We start from the raw sequence: 26,356 nt of genomic DNA on the forward strand, positions 1-26,356 counted from the left end.
TCTGTAGATAGATATGCTTAATTCTAAGGACCTACCACTTACCCATTTCTACAGACAATGCATAGATGACTGTTTTTTAACCTTTTTCTTAAAGAATGGACTTTTATGGGGTGCCTGGGTGGCTCAGTTAGTTGAGTGTCTGACTTCTGATTTTGGCTCAGGTCGTGATCTCACAGTTGTGGGATCAAGTCCCACATTCAGCTCAACACTGAGAGTGGAGCCCACTTAAGATTCTCTCTCCCAATCTCTCTGCCCTCTGCCCCTCTCCTCCGCTTGTGTGTGCTCTCTCTTTCTAAAATGAATTTAAAATAATAAAGAAAGAATGGACTTTTATAAGTCTTTTTTCCCTAACTATAGTGGACTGAGCATTCTATTAGGAGGCTCACAGTAATTAAAATTGGATTTCTGACCTTAAGGTAGATGAAAGGAGCCCAGTCACAAAACAAAGTGATAGTAGGTAAGTTCCTGAAGCAAGGAGATAATTAACATTTTTAGAGATTTAGTCAGGAAGTGGTGGTGGTGATAATTATTATATGAAAAATGGTCAAACCAGAAGTGATGGCTGTGTGAAGCTAATCAATATATCCCTAGGAAAAATTTAATAGCAATTTCATCAGGGTTATTTTTGATATATAAATATAAAAATATTTTGGTGAACAGAATATGTCTGGTAAACAGATTGTTGGATAAGCTACCAACAGAAAGTGATGATCCACCCCAATTTCTGAATAAGAATTAACATGGATCTATAACACTTGAAGTAGGAAAAGTCAAAGTTCTGTAGGGACTTTACTATAATATCATATTTCCAATCCTAGTCCTTGTCTTTGATCTATGAGTTTTGGGCACTTACATAAAAAAAGGGAACTAGTTGATCTTCTTCCAGACTCTGAGATCCATTCTGTGTCTTACCACTCATTGCTTACAATGGAGAATCTCCTGATGATCCGTGATTCATATTGAAATTTATTTGAGTCAAATAATACTTGATGTTGCCCGCACAGTTTGTCTCCCTTCAAACCTAGTCCAAACCATTAATGGTAAGTCCTCTGCTCAGAGTGTATATTTAGAATAGATATACTTAGAAACTGGTTTAATCTCTATATTACCTCCCTGATGTATGGAGTAATAAGGTAAAAAAAGTACTGAATAGAAACCATTCTAACTTCTTCTATAATAAAATAATGATTTTGCATCTCTGGGGAAATTGCAGCAACTATTAAAGAGTAAAAAATGTGGATGGGGCACCTGGGTGGCTCAGTTGGCTAAACGTCTGACTTGATTTTGGCTCAGGTCATGATCTATCTCATGGTTTGTGAGATGGAGTCCTGCATCTGGCTCTGCGCTGATGGTACATAGCCTGTTTGGGATTCTCTCTCTCCCTCTCTCTCTGCCCCTGCCCCACTTGCTCTCTCTCTCTCTCAAAATAAATAGATGAACTTAAAAAAAACACTAAAAGATGTTAGGATAGTGGATTGTTTCATTATTTGATTTCCCATTTGGCCTTTTCAATAGCTTCTTGGAAAGTAACAATGGATTATAGCAAATTTAATAAGATGGTGACAATTCATTTTTAAATTATTATTATTTTTTATTGAAGTACACAACATAGTGTATTTTATTCAGGTGTACAACATAGTGATTGGGCAACTTTATATGTTATGCTATGCTCACCGCAAGTATAGCTACCTCCTGTCACCATACAACACTATTACAATACCAGTTATTATATTCTCTGTGTTGCACCCTTTGATTTATTCATTCCATAACTGGAAGCCTATATATCCCACTCCCTTTCACCCATTTTCCCATCCTCTCCACCTTCCTTATAGGTGGTATTTTAAATATGGTGTCACATAAATCCTTGATATTCACATTTTTCCCCTTCATTTTGCCTTTAAAACCAAAGAAGAAAACAATACCAGCAACAGTTTGCTTTAACCTTATAGAACAGAGGATTCTACCTCATAGGACAATTTTAAGGACAAGTCTACTCTAGTTTTGTACTACAATTTAGCTTGCAGGAAACATGATTGTCTTATTCCATGGCTCACTGGGCATTCATTAAATTGATGACTTTATTTCTATAGGATTCATGACATGAGAAATATCAAGTATCCTTGAAGCCTTGGGAAATAACATGACGAAAGAAGCTGGGAGACACATTTTATGAAAACACAGGGGCCTGTACTCTCCACTAATTTCTTGCAGGTTCAGTAGTTGGAGTAGGTTGGCAAACCTCCAGATAAAAACAAAGTGTTTCACATGTACTTCTTAACACAGAGAGAAGTCAGAAGAATCGATGCTAACTGGTTTTCTTTTCATTTTCAAGGCAAAAAATTCATCTTTGGGTGTTATGCACATAAAATATATATTATTGGTAGGATGCCGAACAGTTGATGGGTTAGGGCATGCCACAAGAGGCCTTATCTCTTGTATGTTAGGATCTTATAGATACAATAGTTCCAAAAGGGTCATGACGTGTTGGGTTGGCTGTAAACCTGGAATATACCCTAAAAAGTAAATCTCACCTGGGGCTTTTAGGATATCAGAGCAAGTAACAATTGTCATTTCAAGAAATAACTCCTCATTGGGCTCTGAAGGATATTGAACAGGCCACCATGGCTACTAGGTGACCGTGTGTACTAAGGTGACCTCTTAAATGGTCTAATCTACCTACATATAAACTCAGCTATAATCAAGTGGGTTGAGCACAAACAGGTCCTGGTGGCATAAATTAATTGCATCACCAGGTTGTTCAAGTACCCAGTTGACACACAAATGCCACACTGCTGTTCCTCTCTGCAGCCACACCTCATGGGAAATATTCTACAAACAACTGACTTCAAGTGAAAGATTTTGGACCTCGTTTATAATTTGCCAGAATCAGAAGTGACATTTTAACCTTTTTCATTAAAATGTGATTGCAAGTATCATAGAAAAATTTAGTGAGAACAAAATATTATATACATACTCTGAAAAGGATTATGTAAATGTTGCTGAATGAAATAATGACAGAAAGTATGGACTGTGCCTTAAAAGTATAATTTATTGAAAAGAAAAAGAAAAATCTCAGTCACTGCACACAATTACATGAAATGATGGCACTTACAGAAGAAGCAATTCAAAGACTTTTTAAACAAAATTTCCATCACAGAAACTTAGTAAAGACTTCAATACCCTCTGATTCAGTGGCCTTCACACCAGCATGATGTAACTGAAATTTAGACAATAAACTGTTAGGAAAATTTAACTTAAGGAAAATGATGATATTCTATCTAATGCACAGTAGAGAACTCAAGAAGAAAAGACTGCCTTCAATTTGGGATTGTCCTGTTCTAAAATAACAGTCGAATCCTTTGGCTAGGATGGTTTTACACGATAGAGGCGAAATTTAGAGAATGGAATTTTCAGTCACATCTGTAAAGAGAAAAGGAAATATGTGGTTAGCCATACTACATATTTTGAGTTAAAGACACACTTTTATGGTATGCACATTTTAATTTCCATTTTTTCCATTTTAAGATAAAGTTTACAATGTTATTTGTGCTTTCCTGTGGCTGACATATATATCCATTGTTCCTGATTTTTATGTTTTGAAAATAATTTATTACTAGATAGTATTTTCTTTTGAAGTAATATAAAAGATATGGCAAGGCAACTGGAAGAAAAAGTTTCCATGTGGGTCAGAGTTTTATCATTTTCTTTAGTTTGATCTTTTGGAAAGAAAGTTGCCACCATTGTGAAGGGAAGTGCACAAACACACATACACACACACATTTAAAAGCTCCAATCAAGTGGGAGAAGGTAATTAAAACAAATCTGTTGACTTTTCAGTCTGTTTGCCTATTGACAAGCAATCATTTGGTTTCACTAGGTGACTTGCTAAGGATTTCTTCTGTAGTGAGCACAAGGAACAGGATACAACTGTTGGGTTCACCTGAGTGAGTCTCAATGTCACATCTTCATAGAACGTTAGTAACATACAAACTCCTATACTTGTATAGGATTTCCAATATTATAAATTATATTAGTTAAAGTTAGGTAACTTTTTAAGTTGCCGTTTAAATACAGTATGAGCAGGAAACAAAAATTTGCACATTACTAATCCAATTTAATTCTTTAAGTGCTAATGTGTTCTGAAGGAACTAGACTTCAGCAGAAAAAAAAAAAACTTACAGCCTACAATCATATCTTTTTACCTTGTCTTCAAATGAAAATAGGATTAATGGTTAGACAAGTAATTTGCAAACTTACCAAGTACCATAATTGTGGAGTTTCTGAGAATTTTTAATTTTTCTGGAAGAATAAAAATTGTTAAAATTATGTGATCAAGGTAGTCAGCAATAAAATTTTCTTAGCCCTGCCCCCAAAATGACCACTACTTATTTGCTGTGTCTATTTTCCCAGCACTATACTTTGCAAAGATGATTATATTTAATCACATTCAGAGTTATTAAAATAAGCATTGTTATACTTATTTCAAGTAACCAAAAGTCAGAATTTGAATTTAGAACTATTGGATACCAAAATCTGTGCTCTATTGTTATGTGTATTATGGGTATAACCCAAAGGAAGGCATTGGAAGATTAGTAAAAGTGCAAAAAGAAAAAAACTGAGTTCTATATCAGAACCCTTTATAGTTTTAATTTGGAGAAAAGTTTTTTTCTACCCTTATCAAGAATGAATTTCACTTATAAAATAGATAACGCTGCTCCAAATGTTCCTGACTGTTGGACTGTTAGCCATAGATACCAGAAAGTATTGTCAGTTTTCCATTTCAGAAAACTCTCACATGGGTCACTAAACACTGATTTGCCATGAATATTCTAAAACTGTTTCTATGGTAGGTTCTGTAAGTGAATTTCTTTTATTTCCTTTGGTAGAACATCAATATTTAGGTAAATGAACTTACCTACCACTCTGGCACAACACCAACGTTTTCAGTGTTCTCAGGGGCCGTAAGTTTAGTGACGTCATAGAATGGTGTGTAAGCAATATACTGCATGACTTGTGGAGGGTAATACCACACAGCATAGGGATAAGCATCAAGTTGGTAGAATTGTTGGAAAGGCTAGAAGGAAAGACCATTGAGAAACAACAATGTATGAACAATTGCTGTTTTGAATCTCTGAAAATGAATCATTCCAATCATTTCAGACATGGCTGTTAGCAACACAAGAGATAATTACTCGGTGAGATCTTTGAAAGAAAAAGAGAATATGAATTACAGATTCTGAATAAAACTTCAAAGGTGGAAGAAGCAACCTATTTGAAATACTTTTCATGTAAGAGAGTTGGGAACTGACACTAATTTTGTCCATTGTATTTCCTAGAGGCAATTTCTTCTAAGACATATGGAACATCCTCAACGATCATTATTAAGAATCGCTAAATGGCAAGTAGTGACTGGGGGGCTTCGTGACTGATATGGAACTGACCTTATTGTTCACAAGAATCAGAATTGTTATGGCAGCACATAGTTCATAGTATCTGGTTATTGCCTTAAAAATGAAATCAGAATCCCTAGGAAAACTGTGGAACAATGGAATTTAGGGCAGGGGAAAGGTTGGTATTTGCTCTGTATTACTAACAACTTCATTTCACAGATGAGAAAACAGGATCAGAGAGTATTTTTACAGAGACATTCAGTATCTCTCCAGATGGTTTATTCAAAAGAAAAGTGTGTCAACTAGTTTGAGAGTTTGAGATTCCTAAATATAAATTGAATTTTAGAATCGGACTATGGGCATAAAAATATAAAATTAAGAAATATGTTAAAAGAGAAATTAATGTAACCATGGAGATTAACACTTCATAGTGCTTATGATTATAAATACAATGCCCACATCAGCTGAGACAAAAAGCAGAAAGCAGCTCCTTTTCCAAAGACTACTGACAAGTAGTGCTAATCTCTCCTGTCAATTAATACAAATTGTCCCAGAAGTTGGGAGTGAGAAATAACTTCTGAAGAAGAAAACAACCCCTTCAAAGTGTGAGGCTATTTAAAAGCACACATATTTAAACTTCACAGTATATCATTACTCTGTAATTTATTAATCAAAATATTACCAATTGGATGTGGTTGTTCTCAGTCACTCTGCGCAGTTGTTGCTGTATAAAAGGAAATATAGTACATTCTAAATTACTTAGACATCTTCTGGTACAACACGTTCATTTTTCAATGTACCAAGAATATATCATCATCCATGAAATTTAGGATAAACTGCATTATATGCCAGAATTATGAAAAAGTATAAAAACACTTTTTAATTTGTAACTTTAGAAACATAATATTCAAATGGTGCATGGGTGGCTCAGTTAGTTAAGTATCCACCTCGATTTTGGCTCAAGTCATGATCTCACAGTCATGAGATTGAGCCCTGTGTAGGGCTCAGCACAGAGCTCAAAGCCTGCTTGAGATTCTCTCTTCCCTCTCTCTTTGCCCCTTCCCAGCTTGCACGTGCAAATAAGCAAGTGTATTGTCTCTCTCAAAATAAATAAACTTTTAAAAATATTAATATATTCTAGATTTAATAAATAATCTTACCTGGTCACGGAGAGCTTCCTAGGAAAGAGAAAATATTTTGTTTTAGTATATTGACTTTATTAATTTATGAATAACAAACATTTATTAGGTACTTTCACTCATTCAGGGATAACTATGCTAGCCACTGAGGACACAATGGACATTATGAAATACAATGAACATTATGAGCAAGACCAATATAGTAATAATATTTGTGGAGGTAACAACTTAGTCATATACCTAAAATAATAAAACATATTATTCCTGTAATTTCTCAGATCAGTAATGGTGAATTCCGGGGAGGGGGGTGGTTAATGATATATTTAAATTTATTTGGACTTTATTTTAAACATAAGCAACTTAGACACCAAATAAGAGTAACAATTGGGCCCAAATCAAATTCATTATTGGCTATCCTCTTCCTACACCGATAACAGAAGAAAACGAAAAATATAATTTTACTAAATTACGACAGGGCCTTTTCCCTAAAGTCTTAATTAAGTTGATTTGTTGCAACTAAAAGTAAAGGTTTTTTTTTTTCCTCCCAAGCGAATGACTTTATAAAAATCAAAAGGATCAAAACTAAATAGTGTTAAGAAGTTTGTGCTGATGGGTATATTTTTGATCTATTGATATGTTTTAGCATAAAAGCAATTTATGGCATTATGGTTGAAATGTACATCTTGATAAGAGACCTTCATAATGTTGTTAGAAGTCTCATGAACAAAGCAAATTTTATAGAGTCTGAAGGGTCAGAGCAGGAAATTGGACTTGCTACAAGCCAGATTTAGGGCTCGCTGAGTAGGAGATTGATAATCCGATATTCAAAATAACACCAGGAAGAATGTTTCCATTTCACACATAAGGAAACAGGTCCAGGGACAGTGAGTACAACTTGACAATTCTTAGAGAGATTTGACAAAAACAATTTGAATGTTTAGGACTCCTGATTCCTCCTACAGAGTCTATACTGTTTCCTTAAATGGGAAGTTTATTTGGCATATCTGTGCTTTCATGAGCAGGAATAGGAATGTTTCTGGAATCTCCATACAGCACTGAATTTGGGAAAATAAATACATGATAAAGTCCTAAATATAATGCATCATCAGAGACTATAAGAGGATTTGATGTAGAATTTACTCAAAGTAAATTTCTCCTTGGTTAGTAATTATGAATAAATAGACAGCAGTAGTATGGGCATAAATAGAAAGAAATGGCTTTGATAGTAAATATATAGGCAGTCATATGAATAATTTTCCAATTATTGTTAACTACCAAGGCTAGAATAGTTTCCTGAGAAAAAAATGAATACATCTTTAGAAGTGCACCCAACATAAAATTTAATGTATTTTAATTCTGCAGAATACAATTTTGTATTATAATAAATAAACTATTACCAGTTGCAGTTGGTTGTATTTGCTCAGTCTATGAAGCTGTTCCTATTCAAAAGAAAAAATATTCTCAGTTGCTTGGATACCATTCAGTCCAACCCCATCATTCTTTTTTTTTTTTTTTTTTTTTTTTAATATATGAAATTTACTGTCAAATTGGTTTCCATACAACACCCAGTGCTCATCCCAAAAGGTGCCCTCCTCAATACCCATCACCCACCCTGCCCTCCTTCCCACCCTGCCCTCCCTCCCACCCCCCATCAACCCTCAGTTTGTTCTCAGTTTTTAACAGTCTCTAATGCTTTGGCTCTCTCCCACTCTAACCTCTTTTTTTTTTTTTTTTCCTTCCCCTCCCCCATGGGTTTCTGTTATGTTTCTCAGGATCCACATAAGAGTGAAACCATATGGTATCTGTCTTTCTCTGTATGGCTTATTTCACTTAGCATCACACTCTCCAGTTCCATCCATGTTGCTACAAAAGGCCATATTTCATTTTTTCTCATTGCCACGTAGTATTCCATTGTGTATATAAACCACAATTTCTTTATCCATTCATCAGTTGATGGACATTTAGGCTCTTTCCATAATTTGGCTATTGTTGAGAGTGCCGCTATAAACATTGGGGTACAGGTGCCCCTATGCATCAGTACTCCTGTATCCCTTGGATAAATTCCTAGCAGTGCTATTGCTGGGTCATAGCAACCCCATCATTCTTAAGTAATGAAGCTAGAATCCTAAAATGCTTTTTCTAGAAGTAAAGAATGAGGAACTATTAATCTTACTTTAGTGTTATTTCTACAACAATTTGGACTAATTGAATTATTTCTTTTTAAAATATTAGAAAACTGCTTTCTTAACTTATTTTTATTTTTTTAATTTTTAATTTAATTAATTAATTAATTAATTATTTTTGAGATCCCACGACCTGGGATCGTGAACTGAGCTGATATCAAAAGTCAGGTACTTAACTGACTGAGACACCCAAGTGCCTCTTAAGTTATTTTTAAGTTAAAATAAATTAAAATACAATCAGATATGAGTATTCAGGCAATTTTACTTATATAATATCTTGTGTCAGAATACTAAGAAAATTAAAAATGACTTCTGCTTTCTGACCAAAGCTTTTAAACTTGGTCAAATGAAATCAAAATATTAGATGAAGTGGGGGAAAAAATGATGATGCTTCTGACATTAGCAACATTTAGTGATCATTTACTTTGAACTATGGATTATATTAGCTGCTTTTATATCATTTAATATTTATTATCATTGTCATTTTAGAAATTAGATTATAGACTTATAGCAGATAAATAAACTAACATCACATGCTGGTAAAAGGCAAAGCTTAGGGGCAAACTTAAGTCTGGCCAAATCTATGGACTGTCATTTTAATACTAGGCTATTCAGATCCAAAGCAGACTATATAGTACAAATATTCAACTTAAAGCATGTATTAAAAACCTGGAATTAAAAAACTCATTAATTTTATTTTCAGAGAGGAAGCAGTCATTATCTAGAATCCATTAGACTACTTACTATGGATTACATTTTAGCAGATAATGAGAAAGAGAACAATTTATCAATATAACATTCTTACTCATTTCTTGGTACATTTGCCTTTGATAAGCTCATAATGAAATTTTACCAGATAGCGTTGAGAGAGTATATCTTCCTTTGAAATGTGCTTCTGCTAAAAAACAAAAACAATAACAAACATATATGTGTGTGTGTGTATACATACACATATATATATATGCATATTGTAGCATATATTGGGTAATATTTCTATATTTTAAATTTGATGAATAACTCTTACCTGAGTGTTATTGGGAACAACTTCCTTCAAAAAAATAGAAACAAGCACACTTTTAATTTTATGACATTAATTTACATTTAAGGTAAGAATGCTAATTAACCAAACACTATTACTAAATAACTGTGGTTAACTGATTTTAACAACAAATTTTTGCATAACTGAGACAAGGTGAATAATTTGAGGTATATACTGTATTCAAGATTCCCTTTCTTCTCACTGCTTTCAGCAGGGAGATTCTTCGGAATGTTGAAGGTGGATATAAAATATTCACCTTTAGTGAATTCACAGAAACTTGGGTTGGTCTTATTTTGTAATTTGGATGAAGGTCTCCCAAAGTTAAGGGAAAGACTTCATCACCTTCTATGCCTGCTATTTTTTCTTTCTTTAGGTTAACAAGGGGCAAAGAATGTGTAATTAATTAACCCCGAATGGGTTGATTTCTACACAGAATATGACATGTTAACATAATTGATTTAGAAACATAGCCACCATTGTAATTTTTAATGACAAGATTGAGTTCTACTAATATGGGTAGATTTCAATAAATATGAAATCTGGGAAGGGCAAAATAACTAGGGAAAAAATGTTTGGGCACCACAGATAGCCAGATACCATTGTTTGCCAACAACAATCTTGTCATTTTGTCTCTGACAAAGAGTTGTTTTCTTACATCTGTTGGGGTGATATTCACATCTTAAAATTGAAATAGAGTTACATATATGGCACCTTGTACAATGAGACCTTATGAAATATGTAACCTTCATGGTTCAACAAGCTTTCATAAATGTTTTCTAACTAATTGGGATATTGAATTAACATCAAAATCACTTACCTCGCTTGATGAACTGGTGCTAGTTTCCCTTTGCTAAGAGAAAGGAAACCAGTGTCATTGACCCTGGTATTTTTAGAGTTGTAAGGAAACTAGGTCTATACTTTCCTCTTGGGTTGCTGACTCCTGGTTTCAGATTTGAAATGAGTGATATGAAAAGCTTCAGGGCCAATATAATGTATTTTCTGAAGTGTCAATTTTATTTAAAATATATGGAGAGAAGAGGATAATAACTTACCCAATAACTTAAAAAAACATTTTTTAGTAAAACAAACACAGGTATATGATTGAGTAGAATGCAAAATGTATATGGATATTTTTTGCGTGTGATAAATATGAAATTTGAAGAAAAAGCCCCATTGAGCTGACCTACCCAGAGTTAAGCATTTATTCTCGTGCACCTTTGGGGCTATTTTGAAGTGAATAAACTGGAAACACTAAAATACAATGACCAATTGGGGCACATGGGTGGCTCAGTCGGTTGGGTGTCTGACTTCGGCTCAGGTCATGATCTCACAGCTTGTGAGTTCATGCCCCATGATGGGCTCTGTGCTGACAGCTCAGAGCCTGGAGCCTGCTTCAATTCTGTGTCTCCCTCTCTCTCTCTCTGCCCCTACCCTGCTTGTGCTCTCTGTCTCTCATAAATGAACAAATGTTAAAAAAAAAAAATTTAAATAAAAAAAATGCAACAACCAATTTCAGCATGGACCTAAAATTATATTAGCTTTTAAAACATCTACCCTTTGAAATATGTAGTTTCCTTTTAAGGCATGTATGTTTATATTTATATATGGATATAACTTTTGTATCGAAGTGCAAATTTTAAAAGACTGATTCTAATATTCAAAAGACTATTCATCTCTTCAGAGAGTTGATTAACTATATATTAGGGACTTACATGTTTTTCCCACATTTTTAGATTGGGTAGCAGAGCCAATCCCCGGTGATCCCCGGTGATTGCTGCAATTAATTCTTTCTGCCCAAGGACTGCCCTCAACATTGAGAAAGCTCATACCCCAAGATGGCAGAGGTAAGACTTTTGTTGGAGCCTCATGTTCCATTTGTTAACAGTCATGCACATTTTGCTTTTTACTCTTTATTTTAATAAATAAGCAATGTTTTCACTGATCATCATATAAATGACATATTCCCTCTTCCAATTTTAACTTTATCTGGCACGACATTGTACATTCTTGGACTTGAGAAGTTTAACCTTGCTCACTTTGAGAAGATAGTTTTGCATGAAACAAAGCATATAGTGTGTACTACGTGTGATATAAAAGTGTAGGATGTCTTACCTCAGGGCCTTCCATAACATGTCCCTTAGGAAAAGAAAAAAGAATTAATTTTATGTTTCAAATGTAAAATAACAATTGCTGAATAAAAATAGACAGCAAAGATAATAGAAAATTGAGGCAATAGCCAAGTTATAAGGAAAATAAAAAGGCCTGCCTACCCTGGCCTGAGCTAACCAAAGGATTTACCTCCCTAATCTGCATTTCAGAGTTTAATAAAAATTATTTTGGATTCTTATATGTTGTGATAAACCAATGTAAATAATTCTACATTTTACTTTAACCAGTATAAGTTATTTTTTCTTTAATTTGGCTTTTTCAAGGTAAAGAGCAGCACCGGATTAAAGATCATGTGGTAAATAAAAGTGCACAAACCATTGGCTCAATGACACATACATACTTAAGCAAAATGGATTTTCTCCCTCTATATTCCATAGCAATATAGTGACATTATCAATAAAATTTAAGCTGAAAATATGAGTGCTGGTGTAATTATCCAGCTAATTCTGGCCAATATGTGATATATCTTTTTTTCTTGAATTAGAAATATCTCTTTGTTTTGACTTAGAATTATTTACTTTGTGTGGGTATGTAAAAGGAATGTTTTTACTTCTTCATTTTCCTTATATTAGCTTTAACAGCTTTAAAACAAAAGATCATACGTCAGTTGACTTATTCTTAGTATTCTGCCAAGAAAAGATAATCATTCAGGTATGAAGGATAGTTAGATATATTTATCTCATAAATTTTGAGCATCTGTGTGGTCTCTTTATACCAAATCTATTAAAAATCTAGTAGACAACTCATATTTTAAAAATCATGTTTAAATAAAGCAAATCATCAACTGTGACTATGTAAAACATCCTTGGAGCAGATATATTGCTATATATAGTACCCTGAATGAAGCATTTCTTCAGCTTTGGTGATAAGTTCAAACAATTGGCCAGTCCACAATCACATCCATGCAAGCACACATCCCTTCCTTCCTTCCTTCATCCATCCATTCATTCATACTAATGTTTCATCTCCCCATAGGTGTAAAGTAACATCAATAAAATCAGTATTCTTTAGAATTCTCAGCAGAAGTCACATTTTGAATGTCTGAAAAGTTCTAAGAAACTATAAATGCCATAGAAAAACTTCTTTTTTCTAAACTTAAATAATTTTCCCACTGCAAGAATACATTTTTTTTTTTTTTGGCCACACTATTTAAAGAAAAATTTTGGTACCTTGGGTTCATCATTCTGTGTTTCTCTCAGAAGTTCTCTTTGCTGAAATCAATAAAGGGTAGCATGTAAAATATATTTTTGAAAGGACAAACTTTTAAAATAATTTAAATACCATTGGTGTTCCTTACCCTGCTCAGTTCACTGAGGTGTTCCTTAGGGATAGAAAAGAAAAGAGAAACAACATTAGTGAATAGGGATGTAAGTGAGTGAACATCTGTAAGAAAGTGTACCTTGCATTGTGCTGCTGCAAATTAAAAAATAAATATGTTTCTCATGAATACACTAATATTTCTTGATATGGCATTTTTAACATCAGTTTATTTTTGCTAAGCTTTCTTTGCTTAAGCTGTATGGCAATATGCACTTAAAATAGTAAAATATGAGTCACCTCTTGATTTCAGCTCAGGTCACGATCTTGCATTTGGTGAGATCAAGCCCTGCCTCGGGCTCTGTGCTGACAGTGTGGGGTCTGCTTGGGATTTTCTCTCTCCCTCTCTCTCTCCCCCTTGCCCCTATTTGCACTCATGGGTGCGCTTTCCCTCTCTCTCTCTCTCCTCTCAAAATAAATACATAAAAATTGAAAAAAAAAGTTGTCCCAGTATATTTTGTTGTTATCTTTTATCTTATTTCAGTCATAGTTCTGAATTCTCTTGATCTCACCTGTCTGGTTCAATAAACCTAGTGTCTATTTCCATAAGAGGCAATAAAGAAGTGGACAGCACAACACTTGCGTCCGTTTGTTAACTTTATGGTGTATCTTGTGGAGATCTCCTTACCTGTCTTAATTCTCTTGGTGTAAGCTACAAAAGAAAAGAAGGAAGGAAGGGAGGGAGGGAAGGAGGGATGGAGGAAGAGAGAAAGAAGAAAAGTCATGTTAAAAACCATTCAGGCAAAGTTGGGTTGCCTATCAACTTTTTAAATAGTGGTCATGAAGTCAAATTTCTATTTGTGTTTTATTTGACAATTAAGTCACTAAATTATAGAAAATACAATACATAAAGGAGTATTGTTTAGAGACAGAATGTTCCATCCATAATACGTATGGAAATTGTATATTCTACCTAGGTTATGCAAAGGAAAGCATAAGTGTTTTACAAAGAGGCAAATGCATAGGCACAAATTAAAATTTAATGTAGCTTTTTAATATTTGAACATCTGGCTTTAATATTCTTTGTGGGTGCCTGGGTGACTGAATGAAGGAAATATTTGGTCAAGCTAAGTGAAAAAAACATTTATAAACTAAAATTAAAATACATTTCCCAGAAAAATGTGTTTGTCTTTTAAGAAAAATAAATGGATAACACTTACGAGAGCAAACCTGAGAGCCTGTCTTTCTTTGAGAAGCTCCTATAGAATTAAAGTGTGAATGATTAAAAAAAATGAAAAACATACCAAAAAAAGGAGCATGTTTGTCCATTTGAGCACAAGTTCTCAATTTTAATTAGGTAAGCCAGCATATTTCTTAGGTAGAAGAAAAGATAATTAGTTTTAATTTTATAATCTAATTTTTAAAACTAAAGGAGACACCCTATTTGGTTGTTTCTTTTTACTAGGCTTAGAGACTTAGTAAGTCTGTGCTTAACAAAATGTCAAAGGAAGAATTGAATAAGGATTTAGTCGAAACAGAGATTTGAGAGAGTAATCCAAGTAGCTGAGTACTTGGGTACATTTGAAGGCAAATGAAAAGTGGAGCAGGGAAGACATTCATCATTCATCATAGCTAACAGAAAAAGTTGGGAGCTGGGGGTAGAGAAAGAGCCTTACCTCTCTGCTCTCTGGTTCATTCTGCAAAGAATAAAAAAATAAATTAAAAGGTATTATTAGTTCAATTAGTGGGCAGAGTGGAGGTGTAATGACTCTTGCAAAAACGTGAGGTACAAGTACCTAATTGAAGATCCAGTGTGTAAATGAGACCAAATTATAAATCACATGTTGGAGTTCAAGTAGAAGAGAAAGAAGCAGGAATACATTAAAATAGATCATGTTAACATATTCCGTTTAATTATTTCTCTTGAATATTAAGATTTTTATTAACCATAAATATTTATGTAAGTTCATGTGCCCTCCTCTCTAAGAAAGTTTGTGAAAACAAATAAAAATTTCTCAGCACTTCAACTGAGTTTATTATATCACAGTGAATGTGAAACTGTTTTATAGAGAAGAGAACAGGTCTAGAGTCTGTGTGTTATCAAGACATCATCACTGACATTATATAATTAGAGGGAGTTCTTGGAATACAGAATAGAATACTCACTCGAACGAGTTCTGGCTGTCTATGAGGATGTTTCTGTGAAAAACAATAGTGAATTGTAAACAAAACAAAAGAAAAAGCAATCAAAATACAATAATAATAATTTCACAATAAATATGTACTATGAATTTAAACATTACTACTTAAGCAAGGCTTTTATTTTAATAGCTAAATTTATCTGAAACCACATTTCCCTGGTAGCAAAATGGGGGGAAAAAGTAACTATAACTATTTAATTAACAAATATCAAAACAAAATAGGTTAATTATGTTCTCTCTTTGGAATATGACAGAAAATTGGGAAAAGTATGTAAAAAGACTAAAAAAAATTCTTAGTTTAAATTAATCCAGAATGATAAATAAGTTATTTAGTTTTCTAAACTACTATTACATGATCGTTCTAAAGGTGATTTTAAAGCATTACAAATTTGTGGAGTAAAATGTATGCTTTCCTAATTAAATGTTGTTTGTCTGGATTTTATTTTTATCATCAATTTAATTACACAAAAGATTTTCTCAATCTGAACCTTGACTCTGGAGACAAGGCTAAGTTTGATTAAATGATAGCATAAACATTTCTGATGTTTTCTTGGGAATAGAGATGTAGAATCTGTTTTCTGAGGAACTTGTATTCATTTCATTTGTAAAGACAAGATAAGAACTACTCCCATGACACATTCCTGGGAACTTGGATCTTTTTTTGTAACTCAAAGTCAGAGATTTCTTTCTGTTGGTGCTTAGAGTGTAGCATAAACAAAATTCTCTTGGTTAAGTAGTTGAGTTACTGGTGATTACTCATTATCCTTATAAGGATTTAGAGAATAAGAGTCTCATCAATAGAATAATGTGCCAGCACTTCAGAAACTTTTGCTTCCATATTTATTTGATGGTTGTGATGTCCAAATATCTCAAATCATTACTTGGTGAGTTTCCCTCCAGGTCATCCTTGTTTATTCATACTCCCTCCTTCATTAGAAAGAAAACCAAATAACATTTTTGCCTCACGTAACTAACAGAATAGCATTTCTTTTTACTTTTGAGAAGAAAAATAATTTACATTATCTAGTTTCACGGTCGACAGTGACCACAGTAACTTGATTTCTGAATCAGAAGAATCAGCCTTGTTTTTCTATACCTTGGGCAAAAATTTGTTGCCACAGCTATCTCAAATGAAGGTTGACTTCATTTCCAAAAGCAAAATACACTGGACTATGTGACTTTATGTTATATTTGATAAGGAAATACAGCACCTATTATATGTCTACAAATAAGCTAATTCTATAATGGACCAAGGGAAAGAACCTAATTACATTATTTGATGCTATTTATTATGTTGTACAATAACTAATTTTTTTGTTTTTGTTTTTACTTTTTATTAAATTTTTTTTATTGAGTAGTGCTTATATTTCAAGTCAAACATTGGATTTGGACTTAAGACTTGTGAAATATTACCATAGTTTTAATATCTAGACTTTACTAATTAGAGATCATCCCATGCTTTAAGATTATTATTCTCCATATTTCATGTTTGATAAGATATAAGATCATTTCTGACAAGAATCTGCAACTTTCTAAATTCTCTACTGTACTCACAGGTCTGGCAAGAGCAATAGCCACAAGACAGGTAAGGATGAGGAGCTTCATGGTGGTCAAGGCCTAGGTAAGAGAACAAAATAAAAACGAGTTAGGTCTTATAATAAAATTTGTTTCATGAAAAAGAAATCCTTGATTTTCCAAAAAAGGAAAATTTATGATAAAATAGGTCCATTTGAGGAGTGGTATTTTAATTAACATTATTTTTAATTTTGCTATTTAACATAAATTTAGTTTATGATTCTAGTTATCTTGCTCTGTGCTTATTTTAAGAAATATCAATTTCTGACCAATATTTTCATCCACTAACATTCTAAAAGAAAAAATTTGATTTTTGGGTATGGTGTATGGTTTTGTCTGAGGAATAAAGGATTATCAATATTTACATACAATTTTTAAAAAACCCAAACTTTTCCTCTTAGATCATCAGATTTGCTAAATGAGTAATAAACTAATTTATTTTATCTGAATTTTTTTGAAAATCTCTCCTTTAAGTCTATTTTAGAGCATTCTGTTCTTTTGGAATCTTTGTGAAAAATGGTATCAGTGCATTTGTAGAAATTATTAACCTCCATCAGTTATTAAAAAAAATCTAGCTATCACTTCATGTTTGACTACACTGATCTATCCATGACATGACTGTATGAAGATGATTGGACAGATTCATAAGATTCAGATGTCTTGTTATGTTTGATTTCCAGAGTTCCATCAAACTGCAAGAATCTGTAACTACTGACATTTATATGTAGTAGAAAAATGGTTTCTGGGGAAATTATTTTTAAAAATCATGTTATACATGTTATGCCTTAGTCAACAAACTAATACTGACATTTTTATATATACTGCTTCAGTTGAATCTAAAAACAAACTGTTGAATCTGAACACATTAGTAAAGAAGGCATATTTATAAGCCCAAAATGAGTTTACTATCTTTACCCATTTGTATCCTTCCAAATAGCCAAATTTAAACATCTTTACAAAAGTAGTCATTTATGTGTCTAACATTGATGTACTCTTTATATAATTAGTTTTATTAGCCACGTGACATGAAATAAAAATGGTCGTGAAACATTCTACCAGAAATGTTATAGTAATTAAAAAGATCAGAAATTATTTTGCATAGCAACTTTGCTATTGGACAAAATAATTCAAACTGTGTCATCAAAAGTGTCTATTGAAATTATGTATCTACTTTTTCAATATACAAGATTTTAGTTACCAAGTCTTAAAAAAATGATTTGATCTTTATAAAGCTATAGTAAGTTTTCACCAAAATCTCTGAGATCAATGGTGTCAAAATTTGCAAATGCATTCTAAACTACCATTAAATCATAAGAAGGTATCAATATTTGCAAACACATAGAAAAGTTACAAATGCATCTTAATGAAAATGAAAGAAAGAAAGATTAGACAGTGTGAAATCATAGTAAGTTTGTGATATGTAAACACAATACCTTGAACTCAAGCCTGGGAAGAAGAAGCAACCTGGGTTGATGATCAAGGTGATGGCAGATGTCTTTGCTCCATAGCTATTTAAACCAAGTGGTTAGTAAAATGCTAATTTTGTGGTTTCAGTTCAACCAATAGGTTATTTAAATTCTAAGAATTCTCTCAAATAGGAAATTCATTTTCAGTTCAATTTCTCTCCCAAGAAATTCTGTGGAGAGCTTCCAACAAAGGAGTGATTCATGCTCTGATAACAGAATATAGAGGAAATGGAATATCATTACTCAAAATTAAAATACAAACATATCCAACTTTATGGTTATTATAGGAACATGATTGTCTGTTAAGTGAATAATTGGAAAGACTAATATGTAAGTAAAATTCTCTTTTTATCTTTTGAAAAATCCAATGCCTATAAAGAAAATTCTCGGGATGAATTAGAGTCTTCAAAATTTTTCAACTTTTGTTAACATGCTAGGTCATGGTAAGAATTCATGATTTACTTCACCTTTTAAAACTCAATTTGTCATACATTAGTTATTTTAATTATTCACTTTGTGGGGTAACTTACATTGTATATGCTCTGATTTTTTTTTTCCAAAAAGGAAATGTAATTATCCTATAAATTTTGGTGGCATGTTAACTTCATCACATCATTTTTTATTTGCTTTGCTTTGGAAGTTCTAGTTGTGATATCATACATTAATTTAGTTACTAGATTGTTTAACTAAAAGTAATAATTATTGAAGAATTAAATTTTTAAATGTTGCAAAAAATAAATCATACCTCTGATTTTCCATCTTTTAAAGTAAATAAAACTAAAAAAAAAAAAAACAAAGTCCCACTCTCCAATCCCCAATTTTACTCCTAGAATGAACTTGCATCACACATTTTAGAAAGAAATATTATATGTTGAAGAAAATTTCCATACATAGAGAAGGTTTTTTAAAAATACTGTTAATTGTAACTGCATTTTTATAAGGAAAAAACGTACCATATATTTAAAAATTTTTTAAATACTATAATGATATTTACATCTTATTCACAATCATGTGACAGGAACATTATTCTGTATTAAAAAGAAATTCCAGAGTGGGTCAGGCTTTCTACAATGGGAATCAGAGAGATTGGTTTTCCATATTGAACCTCTCTACATAGTATCTTTCTTGCTGACTACATCATATCAATTTTAACAGCTTACTAGTGTTTTCTATTCACAGGCATACCTTGGAGATATTATAGGTTGGATTCCAAACCACCCCAATTAACTGAGTATTGTAAAAAAGTGAATCAAATGAATTTTTGATTTTACAGTATATATAGAAGTTGTGGTCTTTTAAGTGTGTAATAGGATTATGTCTAAAAACCAATGTACATACCTTAATTTAAAAAAAAAATACTTAACTTCTAAAAAATATTAACCATCACCTGACCTTTCAGTGAATCATCATCCCTTCACTGGGGGAGGGTCTTGCCTGGATAGTGATGGTTGCTGACGTATTAAGGTGGTGATTGCCAAAGGTTCGAGTGGCTGTAGCAGTTTCTCAAAATAAGAAAACAATGACATTTGCCACTTCGATTGACTCTTGCTTTCATACGGAGTTTTCTGTAGTGTGTAGTGCTGTTTGATAGCATTTTATCCACAGTAGAACTTCTTTCAAAATTGGAATCAATATTCTCAAACCCTGCTGCTGTTTCACCAGCTAAGTTTATTAATATTCTAAATCCTTTGTTTTCATTTCAACAATCGTCATAGTATCTTCCCCATGAGCAGATCCCGTCTCAAGAAACCACTTTCTTTGCTCATCCATAAGAAGCAACTCTTCATCTGTTTAAGCTTTATCTCTAAATTGCAGCAATTAAATATAATAATAATGAAAAAGTTTGACATATTGCAAGAATTACCAAAATGTGACACAGAGACATGAAGTGAGCAAATGCTGTTTGAAAAATGGCGCTGATAGACTTGCTCAAGTCAGAGGTGCCACACACCTTCAATATGTAAAAAAAAAAATGCAATATCTTCAACATACAGTAAGGTGAAATGCAATAAAATGGGCTATGCCTCTACTCCGATTCATGCAAGCATCTTTAACTGCATTATAGTGCCTTGTTTTTGTCTTTTCTAGATAGCATATCCAGAATGATTGACTTATTTTGCCCCTTAGAATTACACTATATAAAAATCTACTGTAATTTATAAAAAACTACTGTATCTTCATTTGTTTATTTATTTTTTGTTCACTTATTTATTAACAGAGATGAAGGAACTGGACAAGGTACTGTGGATATAAAAGTTGAGCAAGATAAGGGACTCCTAGGTGGCTCAGTTGGTTAAGCGTCCAACTCTTAATTTTGGCTCAGCTCATGATCTCATGGTTTGTGAGATAAAGCCCCACCTTGGGCTGTGTTCTGAGATCATGGAGCCTGACTGAGATCCTCCCTTTCCCTCTCTCTCTGCCCCTCCCCTGCCCCTGCTTGTTCTCTCTCTCTCTCTTTCTCAAAATAATTAAAAAAAATTTTTTTTTTAAGTGTTGAGGAAGACAAAATCCCAGGCCTAGTACTATGGTGGGTATTCAACACACAAAAAGCAAATAATTTTAATATTTTTGATAGTCCAAAAATAGAGATTTGAACAGGATCTCCAGAGTACCTATGAACAGTTGAGACTGGGAACATACTTTTTAGAAATGTTTGATAATAATAAGACTTGTCATCAAAAGGAGACAATCAAGCTTTTAGAAGTGTCTAATCTGCATCATTAAACAAGCCATCTCTTAGTGAACTTGTGTATCTATCATGAGATTTCTCACAAACTCAAAATCCCAATTTTTCTGTCTATAATCCTCTATAGATAAGGATTAATTTCCACTTTGTCTGAATTAGGTATTGAAGAAAGTTACTAGGTTGTAGTTTTTATTTTTTATTTTTTAAATGTGTATTTATTTTGAGAGAGAGAACATGAGTTGCAGAGGGGCAGAGAGAGGGGCAGAAGAGAATCCCAAGCAAGTTCCATGCTCAGTGCAGAGCCCAACACTGAGGTTGATCTCATGACCCTGAGATCATGACCTGAGCCAAAATCAAGAGTTGGACACTCAATTGACTGAGCCACCCCTCCTCGGTGCCCTGGTTGTAATTTTTAATAAATCATTCTTATCATTGTAAAATGTAACTGTTTCCTATAACTTGAGAAAAGATGGTTTCATGTTTTGTACATTTGTGCAATGCCAAGTCCTACAAAATTTTAGCCTAAGTTCATTTGCTTTATATTGATGTTTTTCATTTGCTTTACCAGTTAATTTTGTTCAGTTCCAACCATTAAAACAAAGCTCAAATTTGAAACACATATTTAGGTCATTTATAGTCAGATAAGCTTTTGTCCCATGAGTAAAGAAATGAGATTATTACCTGGTTATCAATTTTCTATTGCAATAGAGTCACATGGACGGTGAACATATAATTGATCATTCAACAAGGAACATTCATAATAATGAAAAGTTATGCTCTCAGTAATTATAATAGAAAAAGAGACACAAACTAGGACTATTTTAGGCACACTGTGGCATGACCACTCTAACGATATCACACAACTGGTTTTGAAATTCCAACAGAATCCCTAAACAAAAGAAAATGGAAGGCGGTAGATGAGGGGCAACTAAATAGAAAGCTTTCTTGTTTTCTAGTTTTTTGATAATGGAAAAATTATTTCCTTCTTGAATTCATACTTATTAGAAACACTAATTAGCATAAAAATGAAGAGAAATGTCAGTAGCCATTAAATGACACAGATTTTGAAAAATTAAAGTTAAATGGTAAACTTTACTATGCAAGGCTTTGTATATTGTTGCAGCAGGTTGTGGTCCAGACTCACACCTTCTTTGAAGGACTCACTTTGTATGAGACTATCAATAATTCAGAACATAAAGTTTCAAAATTAGTTTGTCATAATTCTTTCAGGAATGTTTGGTTTTATGACTGGTGACTCTTCTAGGAAAGTGTCCTTTAATTATGTGACTAACAGCTAATCTTCCAGAAGGAAATCTACCGAGAAATGTGAAAGATACTTTTTTTTTTTCTCTGGAAACCCACACGTCATTTGGAACCTAACAGAAGACACAATGGATGCTTGGTAACTACTCTCAGGTATTGTATGACTAGAATCTTGGAATTCAGAAGTAAAATAAGAGTCCTTCTCAGGGAGTTGTTGCCTATTATGAATGTATGACATTACTGGAAATATGGAATCTATGTTTACTTTTGTGTTTGTATCTAGAAAAAATCTCCTTTTTAATTCTTTAGTATGTTCTGAAATAAAACACACCACTGGAGTAAAGTGCTTTAATGCAGTGGTTGCAAACAAGGCCCTGGGGTCACACTGTCAATTTAAATCCTGGCACTCATTAATCTGCTACTATCTTGGGTCAATCATTGTGCCTCAATGTTCTCATCTGTTTAATAACATCCACTTCCTACGTGAGAAAAAAATGAGATTACATACCTGCAGTACCTGAAACAAAGTGCTCATTTAAAATTATCATTATTAGAATATGATTTTATAAAAGCCTCAACTATTTTGTGCCCAAATTATCCTCTTACTTCATAGATTTGTAAACTTTGTGAATTTATGAATGACATCTTTATGTTTATATGTCATAGAAAATGTATGGAAAGGTAAAGACAAAACTTCTAATAGTGACCACAACTAAAGAACTTTTGGGATGGGACATGAAAAGGGAATAGAGAAGAGAGCTTAGAATTTTTATTAACGAAGTGCTGTACTATTGTATATTTTCACAGAACACAGTGAATTAGAAGGTGCTTCTCAACTTTTAATGTACTTATGAATCACTAGGGTATCTTGTTAAATTTCAAATTCATGCTCAGTAGATCTGAAATGGATCCTGAGATCCTGTATTCTTAACAAATTTTCTGGTAGTGTTATTGCTGGTGATCCATGGGATACACTTTGACCAGCAAGGAACTAGGAGATTTGAAAATGTAATATATAGTCTCCTCCTTTAAACTTACCAATGATAGAATTTTGCATATAAAAAAATTAAAAAGTACCTAACATCATGTAAAGACATGTAACATATATAGCAAAAACAGATGCTAAATAATTCTGAATCGTATTTCCATGAGATTTTTACCTTCATAACAATGTCTAGAATAAAGAATTTTCTCACCTCACCCTAGATTCTTTGTGTAGGTAGGATGTTCTATTAGCAACAGTTTGTCTATGTAATACCAATTCTATCACCTTCTGGATACCTCCAACCGAAATTCATTCATTTTGCCACTAATGACACTTTTACTTACTCAAGACATATGGGAAAATTAAGCTAACATTTAACTAAATGCTACCTAGTGAGTTCTTTCTAAAAGACTGGGAAATCTGATGTGTAAAGGGAGTTTTGCCTATCAGAAATATACCTTCCTCTGGCTTGACGGAACATAGTTTTCATAATTGATATGCCTTCCTGGGTCTAATCATTGTATGTCCTTGTCTAACAATGTTTTTATGGGGATATATAATGTATTTAACAGACATTGTCACCTAGCAGAACCATAATTTCCCAAACAGATTAGTAAGCCATCCATCAGTAAAATGGAATATATTCATTTATTAATTTCTATGGTTCTTAACAATGTTTTAAAGCCTTCTTACATTTATTATTCTGGTTGCTCCTCACAAGAATCATGCACTGTTAGGAAGGCAAGAATTATTTTCTCTTTTATGGATGAGGAAACCAAGCCTCCATAAGTTAAGTAAATTAATTTCCATACAAGGTCATGCATCAACTAACAGGTAATGATGGCTTGCTTCTTCCAACGTGAGAGCCTGTGCTCTTGCTAATATACCACTCAACAAGAGCATTTAATGTATATAAGTTATTGTATCTTTAGATAGGAGATAGAGGAAGTAAAATCCTAGCAAGAACAGAATGCCTAACATGCATGTAAGATGAACTGACTTAAACCACCAGAGCATAGTCTGAGAATAAGAGGAACTATCTGAATAAAAAATGTCACAGTGTTGCTAACAACAAGCTTCACAGTACTTCTGGGGAAGTCTGCAGACTGTCAAATATGCAATGTCCTTTTAGCAAGTACACCTTTATCGGTATTAATGCTTCTTGATTAGCTAGACTTTAATAGCTAGTAAGATTGTTTGTCACTGCTATGGAAGTACTGAAGTGCCTAACAGTGAATATTAGACTAGAGAGGGCAATTTTAGAATTGAAAAATTTTAAAGATAAAGAAGCTGTTGTTAATGACAATAAGAAGCTAATGAGTGAAGTGAGGTAAAGTCATTTTTTATCATTTATGATTGAAATATAGTTGACATATAATGTGATAGCAGTTTCAAGTGTACAACATCGTGTTTTGACACATCTACACCTTACTCAGTGCTCACCCCCATAAGCATAGTCGCCATCTGCCATCATACAACCTTATTATGATATTATTGACTATATTTCCTATGCTGTACTTTTCATCTCCATCACTTCGTCTTATAACTAAAAGTTTGTGCTTCTTAATCCCCTTCATTTATTTCGTCCATCTCTCTACTTCCCTCCCCTCTGGCAACCACCAGTTTGTTCTCTGTTAAGAGTCTGTTTGGTTTTTGTTTATTTGTTTTGTGTCTTAGATTCCACATATAGGTAAAATCATATGGTATTCGTCTTTCTCTGTCAGACCTATTTTTAGGTAAAGTGTTTTAAAGAGGTCAGGAGTTTGATTGGACTATTTGTGTGGGCACTAATATAGGCCACCCAGGATCATGACAGGTTTAAAGATGGAAAGAACCCTCTGCACAAGGATAGCATTAGGGACTCTGATGGACAGTAGATGGCAGCAGTGAGATGAAGAAGAGGTCCAACTGGAGACTAACAGGACTTCCAGGTAACAAGGCCCCTAGAATACAGTCCCTGCAGAAAGTCCTCAGAAAATGGAAGTGGTGGTGGAATGACCATTCCTTCTCCTCTTGTGGACCTCCAGATACAGGTGGCAACAGGGAAGGGACACCTCCCCCAACTTGCAGGAGTTAGAGGGTATTTTTATGTGAGAAGATTCAGGTTCAAATTTCTGTCTTTCTTGGAAGTCAAGGAGATGAAGGGGTTTCTAGTAATATTACTGAATTTTTGTAGACACAGTGAAAGGGACTGTGAGGAGGCTGTGGAGCTGGAGCGTTTCCAAGAGAGAGAACTCTGAGGGAAGTGAAGAAGAAGAGATAGCAAGCTGGGGATTGTTGACATGGCCAGTGATTAAATTACAACAATGAAGGATGTACTATAGTGGAAAAGATCCACAGAGCACATGGAAAGTCATAAAAATTTAAGAAGTAGAAATTATTTTAGGAATTAACCTCTAGACGGCTGATACAATAAGTACAATAGAAATCCAAAGGACAGATGGCATCTAATGGGTTGATCTAGTCAAGAATTTGAAATTACTATTAACATTTGGGTAAGATTTGGAAAGTTGAGAAGTGAGAAGGAAGTTTACAGATGAGGGAAGTGCTAATAACAAGTGGATGCAGGAATTCAAACTCTGAAATAATTCTGTTGGGACTACAAAGCTATACGTTTTTTAAAATGTTATTATATTTTTCAAGTTTATTTGTATTTATTTATTTTGAGAGAGACAGAGACAGTGCAAGCAGAGGAGGGGCAGATAGAGACAGATCCCAAGCAGGCTTCAAACTGCCAGCGCAGAGCCCCATATGGGGCTCAAACTCAGGAACGGTGAGATCATGACCTGACTCGAGATCAAGAGTCAGATGCCTAACTGACTGAAGCACCCCGGTGCCTCAAATCTATACATTAATAAAGTTTATATATTGAAAAATGCTACAGTTGTTGAGGAATACAAGAACTTTGAAGGCATAAAAAAGGAGGTGCTACCTTCAACATGAAAAGAGTAAGAAAGGAGTCTTGGAAGATGAGTAGAAGTGTATGAGCCGAGGAAGTGGGGA

At 33.5% G+C, this 26,356-nt stretch overlaps 1 protein-coding gene across 1 annotated transcript; it reads right to left on the reverse strand.

Annotated features, from left to right (window-relative positions):
- Positions 1-3,036: 3,036 nt before the first annotated feature.
- On the reverse strand, positions 3,037-24,817 carry CSN1S1 (casein alpha s1). The gene is made up of 14 exons (XM_042984778.1): positions 24,797-24,817; positions 22,877-22,885; positions 16,933-16,995; positions 14,854-14,874; positions 14,398-14,436; positions 10,569-10,601; positions 9,737-9,760; positions 9,566-9,610; positions 7,927-7,968; positions 6,551-6,568; positions 6,073-6,114; positions 4,916-5,074; positions 4,258-4,299; positions 3,037-3,420 (listed from the first exon to the last, which is right to left on the reverse strand). The coding sequence occupies exons 1-12, from the start codon at positions 24,815-24,817 to the stop codon at positions 4,916-4,918; spliced, it is 516 nt and encodes a 171-aa protein (XP_042840712.1). The 3' UTR covers positions 3,037-3,420; positions 4,258-4,299.
- Between the last annotated feature and the right edge of the window lie 1,539 nt (positions 24,818-26,356).

Source organism: Panthera tigris, chromosome B1 (genome assembly GCF_018350195.1).
Source record: "Panthera tigris isolate Pti1 chromosome B1, P.tigris_Pti1_mat1.1, whole genome shotgun sequence".
Classification (NCBI taxonomy): domain Eukaryota; kingdom Metazoa; phylum Chordata; class Mammalia; order Carnivora; family Felidae; genus Panthera; species Panthera tigris.

Excerpts from the sequence above, each read along its gene's own strand:
- CSN1S1 (XM_042984778.1), bottom strand. The coding sequence starts at position 24,817 with ATGGCGACTATGCTTATGGGG. Across the intron at positions 14,875-16,932 it reads CTATTGCTCTTGCCAGACCT|AATGAACCAGAGAGCAGAGA; the intron begins GTGAGTACAGTA and ends TATTCTTTGCAG. Across the intron at positions 10,602-14,397 it reads AGGCTCTCAGGTTTGCTCTC|CAAAGGGAAACTAGCACCAG; the intron begins GTAAGTGTTATC and ends CCTTTCTCTTAG.